We start from the raw sequence: 6,282 nt of genomic DNA on the forward strand, positions 1-6,282 counted from the left end.
TCAGCCCGGACAACCGTTTCCTGGCGGCGGGGTGCGCCGAGAGCGCCGTGGACTTCTACGACCTTTCCTTGGGCTCCTCCCTCAACCGCATCGGCTACTGCAAGGACATCCCGGGCCGCGTCATCCAGATGGACTTCTCGGCCGACGGCAAGCACATCCAGGTCGGAGCCCGCCCCGCCGCCTGCCGTCTCTCTCTCTCGCACTGTTGGGCCGAGCGCAATCGCTTCCCACCCGCAGGTGTCCACCAGCACCTACGCCCGGCAGGTGCACGAGGTTCCTTCGGGCAAGATGGTCACCGAAGCGGCCCTGGTGGAGAGGATCACCTGGGCCACGTGGACCAGGTGAGGGCGGACGGGGGGGGGGGGGCATTTGGATTCCTGGCCCGCCCTCGCGACGGCCCGAAAAATGGCCTTTTGTCAAACGGAACCCAATCTCTTTGATTCGGAAGCAAAACAAGCGTCGGGTCGAAAGCGTCGCAATGTGGCGTCTTTCTTCGGACCGACGTCCTGTTGTCTTTGGGGCGTCCTAACCCAGCGGTCGGCAAACGGCGGCGAAAAATGCCTTTGTCTTCCCGCCTCCGGGTCAGGATGCGCGTAACTGCTCGTCCCCCCCCGACGCCATCTCCCGAACGTCCGTCGGGGAAAAAAAAGAAAAAGGCGGGCACGTTTTTGTGGCAAAACGTTGAACGCGGCAAACGTGCTCGCGCAGCATCCTGGGCGACGAGGTCCTGGGCATCTGGCCCCGCAACGCCGACAAGGCCGACGTCAACTGCGCCTGCGTGTCCCGCGCCGGCCTCAACTTGGTGACCGGCGACGACTCGGGCCTCGTCAAGCTCTTCGACTTCCCGTGCTCGGAGAAATTTGTACGGACCGCCGCCAAATCCGGACGGACCGCCGCCCCGCCCGCGGCTAAGCGCGTCGTCGCTTGTCTTTTTGCAGGCCAGACACAAGCGCTACTCGGGACACTCGGCTCACGTGACCAACGCCCGCTTCGCTTGCGACGACAAGTTTGTCGTCAGCGCCGGCGGCAGCGACCGCAGGTGACCGACGCCCATCCAAAAGTGGCTCCTTTTCTTTGGGCGCCGCTCGACGGACGCGGCCCCCATTTTGCGCGCTTCAAACTCGTCAGGGGCGCTTTGCGTCCCTTCGAAGGCAACGCGCAGAGTCGAGGCTTTGCGCGTTGGCCAACGCGGGGCCCGGGTGGGCCCAACTCACTTTCTTCCCCCCTCAGGTTTTGTTTGACGAGCTCGAGTTCCGGCGGGAAAGCCTCCAAATTGACCGACGGCTTCCGTCGCGGCGCCTCTCGAAAGCGAGTCACTTTTGACGTTGCTCCCCGAAAAGGCCAAGAAAAAAACGACGGGGCCGACGCTTTGACGCCGGCGTGTTTTCTCCTTGCAGCTTGTTTGTGTGGAAATGTCAGTAGGCGACGGCGGCGTCCTGCGGCGGCCCGTGCGAGGACGACGGGGTCACAAATGGAGAAGCACGCCGCCCGTCCGTCCCTTCGCCGGCCCTTTTGTCAATGTGTCGCCACCCCCCCCAGATGAAGTTTCTTTTTGTTTTGGAGCTCGGACGCTCGACAGAGGGAGATCCGAGCGACGAGAGCCTCGACTTTGAATGGAGGAACACGAGCGCGGAGACCGCGTCCACGCGCCGTCGGGGGGCGCCATTTGTGCCATCTTTGCCGGGCGTGTTTCTCCTCCCCGAAAGCTTTTTTTGCAAATTGGAAACGGACGGACGGCTTTCTGGCGCCATCGCTCCCTCCGTTTGCAACCAGAGAAGAAGAACGGATTCCCGACAGTACTTTGCTGGTGTCAAAACAAGTTGGCTGGAGTTGCTTTTCCGGCTCATTCAAATTGGGGCCATTGTGACCCATCAAGTCCGCTCATTTTCACACACACACACACACAGATTTGGAGCTCTCTGTCGCGCTACACCAACGCCACAGTCATATCTTTGTACATTGGGAATTGGGGGGGGGCGAGTAAACGAGCGAGCGCGCTCCGCACATTTAGCCAACGTCGCTTGTGGTCTTGATTTATTGGGTGCGGTCGATGCACGCCTGCTTCGGCAAAGTCGCTTTCATTCGCGAGGCGACGCCAGACGTCACTCGCCGTCATGATCTGGAATTTGGCGACATAGTCCGGCACAAGTGGAGCGTGCGTGCGTGCGTGATTTCGTCTTTGCGTTTGCTTCCATTCAATGTCGTAGGAGTGAACCAATTCCGAGCTGCGTTTTTCCTAAACGCTTTGAGCACGCTCACGAGCGTATTACGTCATAGGATGTGATTTGAAACAACGGACACCGAGGTCAGCCCGCCGGGATGACTGGAGGACAAGAAAATGCCTGGGAGGGGAAAAAAACAAAACAAATCCTCCAGGTCAAAATTGGAGCCGTTTTTTTTGGTTGATTTATTCATCCAACTATCGAGCTACTCGTCCATCGGATTGCCTGTCTGGATCCTGCACACCAAAAGTCATCGCGGCGATCTCATCCGCAAACTAGCCAGACTTGCAAAGCCGTTACCTGAGCAACAAGTGTGTGCTCGCGCATGTGTAGATCGATCGATCGATGGATGGATCGATGTATGTATGTCTCTGTGACGGGGTTCCCGCCGACTGTGGCAGTGTTGTTGCTTCAAGAACACTCGCCACTCGGGTGGATTGCGGCATTCGGTCTCCGACGTGACTGCGCTTTCAAGTCAACGCGTCAAAACGTAAATGAAGTCTCGCCGTTGAAAAAGCCACGCGGGCCGCGACGAGGGCGTTTCCAAAATTTGGACCGGTCGTCCGCTGTCCGTCCGCCAAAAGACCGCCGAGTTCTCACGGGGACCTTTGCGATACCGGGTCTCTTTTGACTGTGTTCCGGGAATCTCCGATTGGCGAAGCCATTTTCAAAAGCGCCGTTGATGTTTTGAGGTCTTTTCCCTTCAAATGCGTTGACAAAGACGGTCAAAAAGGTTTTTGACATCAACTCGCTTGAAGTCTCGTCATTTCTCAAGATAGCGATCGACTCGAACGTTGCCGGAACGCTTTTCATCCGTCCGTCTACAATTTGATTGCGCTTGGAAAAGAAGACGCCGACAGCGGGGAGAAGAAAGACTGAAACTCGCGTCACTTCAAGCCCAAACGAAGGGCACGAAGGCGGCCATTTGCTGACGCCGCGTCACCGGGATACACAAGTGCCATTGACCGAGGAGGCGTCCGTCGAAAACGGGTCGGCGAGCGTCGCCATGTTGGTTTGTTTCGCGCGCTTCGCTTCGGGAGCGCCGCGTCGATCTATCGGCGGAGGGATCTGCCGTCGCGCTCCCTCCGCCCGCGGCCGACCTCGCCGCAGACCGGGCCCCGCCCGCCACGTCGGTTAGTGCCTGGACCGACCGGCCCGCGCGTGTCAGCGGCGGACATTTTGTTTGTCTCGGGATCCCGGCGCCTCCCCCCTCCTCCCGCGCCGGTGGCGTCCCGAGGAGCGCGTCGGCGGCCGTCGAGCGAGCCTTTGGCGGCCTCCGGACGGGTTCGCCTTCTCGGCGGCGGCGGCGGCTGTCGAGCGCGGCGGCGCCGGCCGGGATGATGCCGGGCATGATGGACAAAGGCTCCGAGTATTTGGGCAAGGCTCGCTCCAACGGCACCAAGAGTCCGTCCAACGCTTCCAACGGACACTTGACGGACGAAAGCGCCAGTGACGACGAGCACGGTGGGCCGCCCGCAAACCCGCGGCCGGCCGGCCGGCTAGCGACTAGCCGGCCGGCTCGGACGTCCCCCCGCCTCCCACCGTGAGCTTTGCCTTTTTTTCTTCCCCGCAGATGTTGGCATGCGAGTCGGAGCGGACTATCAGGCCAACATTCCCGATTTCGAGGCCGGTGAGCGCGCTTTCCTTTCTTCCTCCACTTCCACTCCGGGTCGAGCGCGAGAAATGCCCGCAAACGGTCTCCGCGGCTGCTTTGCGCGGATCGCCGCCTTTTGGAGTTTTCGCCTCGGAGCGGGCGCGCGGCATCCTCCGCAACGCTCGCGGGCGTGTTTGTGCCTCGACGCGACGCGACGCGACTCTCTCGGAGAAGAGGCGAAACGAGCAACCGAGGGAAGGAAAACGTTCACTTCCCATTGTCCGTTGGCTTCCAAATGTCAGCCTCTGAAGCGTCGGTTTCAGGACGGCGCCGAACGCTGACGGCCCGATGCGAACCGAGGGCAAAATAGTTTTCCGCCAATTCAGATGAGCGTCCCTGTCGGCTCCAGTGGAAACGCTCGCTCGCTCGCTCTCTTGAAACGGCCGAGCGACGACGCGGAGGAAAGCCGGCCCGGCCTCCCGGCGTCCCCGCTTCCTGCTCAGAGGCCGGAAAAGTAAAAGAAGCGCTCTCGTCTGCTTTCTCCAAGTCCATCTGGTCCCCGAGCCGAGCCGCCGCCGCCGCCGCCGCGTGGCTTTTTCAAACGGATTCGGGCCCGCTCTCTTTCGAGTGGGCACGCGAGGCTTCAAAATGCAGCGAGCGCCGCTCTTCTCGAAAACATTTTGGACACCCAACAATCCGGCTGCTGTGACGCGTTCATCGGCGGGGTTGTTGTTGTTGCCGCCGCCTGTCTTCTCCTTCTCTTTTCAGACGGGCGCTCGTTTGCTCTCCGGCCAGACTCGAGTCAAAAGTTCAGCGGGCAGCCGAGAAAGTATTGCCGGCTGCTTTGGCAACAGCGCGTTCGCTCGCCCGTTCGTCTTCTGCCCCTCTTCCGGGTCATGACACGCATACCCCCCTCCCCCACCCCACCCCACCCCACAAAAAAAGGCCCGTGAGCCCGTTTGGGCAGAAAGGAACCGACAACAGTTTGAGGAACGGAAAGCTTTCGGTGAACGCGACGGGGCGGATCGCGCATCCCGCCCGCCGCCGGCTCCCAAATCGATTCCAAATAGTCGCCGAGCGATCGGCCCGTCGGCGAACGGTCCGAACGCCCGGTGAGGCGCGCCGGCCGGGCGAGGCCGGAGTAGCCGGCAAAGGTCCGCCGGCGCTTTTTGAGCCGCTGACGCCGCCGCCGCCGCGCGCTGCCCTTGCAGGCTCCGGCAAGTACTCGGAGCGGGACGACGGCGGGATGTTGGTGTGGTCGCCTTCCCGCGACATCGAAGACGGCAAGCGTGAGCGACGTCCGCCTCGGGCCCCGCCCGCCCGTCCCGGCGCGCGCCGTCGCTAACGGCTTCTTCCTCCGCAGTGGACGAGTACGTGGCGCTGGCCAAAGAGAAGCACGGCTACAACGTGGAGCAGGTCGGTGCGTCTCGCCGACGCCCTCTTCCGACGGCAACGCCGGTCACCGCGCGCGCGTGTGTGTGTGTGTGTGTGTGCGGGGGGCGGGGCCCGCGCAGGCGCTGGGGATGCTCTTCTGGCACAAACACGACATTGACAAGTCGTCGGCCGACCTCCCCAACTTTACGCCTTTTCCCGACGAGTGGACGGTGGAGGACAAAGTTCTCTTTGAGCAAGCGTTCAGCTTTCACGGCAAGAGTTTTCACCGCATCCAGCAGATGGTAAGCGCCGCCGCCGCCGCCACCGCCGCCGCCCGTTTGGGAGTCCATCGACGGCACGTTGCGACGTCAGCTTCCAGATAAATCCATCTCCAGCCTGGTCAAGTACTACTACTCGTGGAAGAAGACCCGCTCCAGAACCAGCCTGATGGACCGCCAAGCCCGGAAGTTGGCCAGCAGGAGCAACCGGGGCGACAGGTGACGCGCCGCGCTTTGCCCCCGACCGCGCTCCAAATGCGTCGGGGATCCCTCCGCCGCGGCGTATCCACGTCGCGTCGCGTGTCCAAAACGGTTTGCCCTGTCGCGGGGAAGCGCCTCCCCCCCCCGGGCACGCTGTCCGAGTCGCGCGACCTCCACGCCTCTCCCAGGCCGGCGCCCTCCATCGAGGCTGGCGTCAAGAGGAAGGCTCGCCGCCGAGAAAGCGAGCTCGGCAGACAGACGCCTCCGCACGCCTCCGTCCGTTTTGCGATCCGACGACAAATCCCCCGCGGTGGAGCGGGCGCGGGCTGCGGCGGCGACGGCGCTTTCGTCGGGCTAAGCGCCAAAGGAGCCGCCGCGCGAACGGATAGCGGCCGGCGTGGCGCCAACCTCTGGCTCGGAGTGAAAGCGCAAGCGCTTTTCCAAAGCAGGCGCGTCGCCCGCGAGTAAAACAAGGCAAAGGCCGCGGCGACGTCCGCGCGAGTACCAAGACGCCCGCCGACGGCGTCACCGAACGGCGTTTGGCCGATTGACAGCCGGCCGACTCGACGTTGTCATTGGCCGACGTTGGCGCGGCTCCGGCCAGCCCGCCCGC

General features: G+C 62.5%; 2 protein-coding genes across 2 annotated transcripts in view; both read left to right on the forward strand.

Moving 5' to 3' along the window:
* The first annotated feature begins 31 nt into the window (after positions 1 to 31).
* Positions 32 to 1,902, forward strand: LOC109530810 (echinoderm microtubule-associated protein-like 6). Its single transcript, XM_019894704.1, has 5 exons — positions 32 to 161; positions 238 to 341; positions 709 to 862; positions 939 to 1,039; positions 1,398 to 1,902. Exons 1-5 carry the CDS (start codon positions 129 to 131, stop codon positions 1,420 to 1,422), a joined length of 417 nt encoding a protein of 138 aa, XP_019750263.1. The 5' UTR covers positions 32 to 128; the 3' UTR covers positions 1,423 to 1,902.
* Positions 1,903 to 3,393: 1,491 nt separating this feature from the next.
* rcor3 (REST corepressor 3) overlaps positions 3,394 to 6,282 on the forward strand; it is a gene marked incomplete at its 3' end in the record, with an annotated part of 4,273 nt that continues 1,384 nt past the window's right edge. Inside the window, exons 1-6 of the mRNA XM_019894706.1 lie at positions 3,394 to 3,686; positions 3,796 to 3,852; positions 5,028 to 5,105; positions 5,180 to 5,232; positions 5,331 to 5,492; positions 5,563 to 5,688. Of these exons, the coding sequence (XP_019750265.1) occupies positions 3,560 to 3,686; positions 3,796 to 3,852; positions 5,028 to 5,105; positions 5,180 to 5,232; positions 5,331 to 5,492; positions 5,563 to 5,688 (603 nt within the window). The remainder of the gene's footprint in view (positions 3,687 to 3,795; positions 3,853 to 5,027; positions 5,106 to 5,179; positions 5,233 to 5,330; positions 5,493 to 5,562; positions 5,689 to 6,282) is intronic.

This window comes from Hippocampus comes, unplaced genomic scaffold (genome assembly GCF_001891065.2).
Source record: "Hippocampus comes isolate QL1 unplaced genomic scaffold, H_comes_QL1_v1.1 scaffold868, whole genome shotgun sequence".
Taxonomy (NCBI): Eukaryota; Metazoa; Chordata; class Actinopteri; order Syngnathiformes; family Syngnathidae; genus Hippocampus; species Hippocampus comes.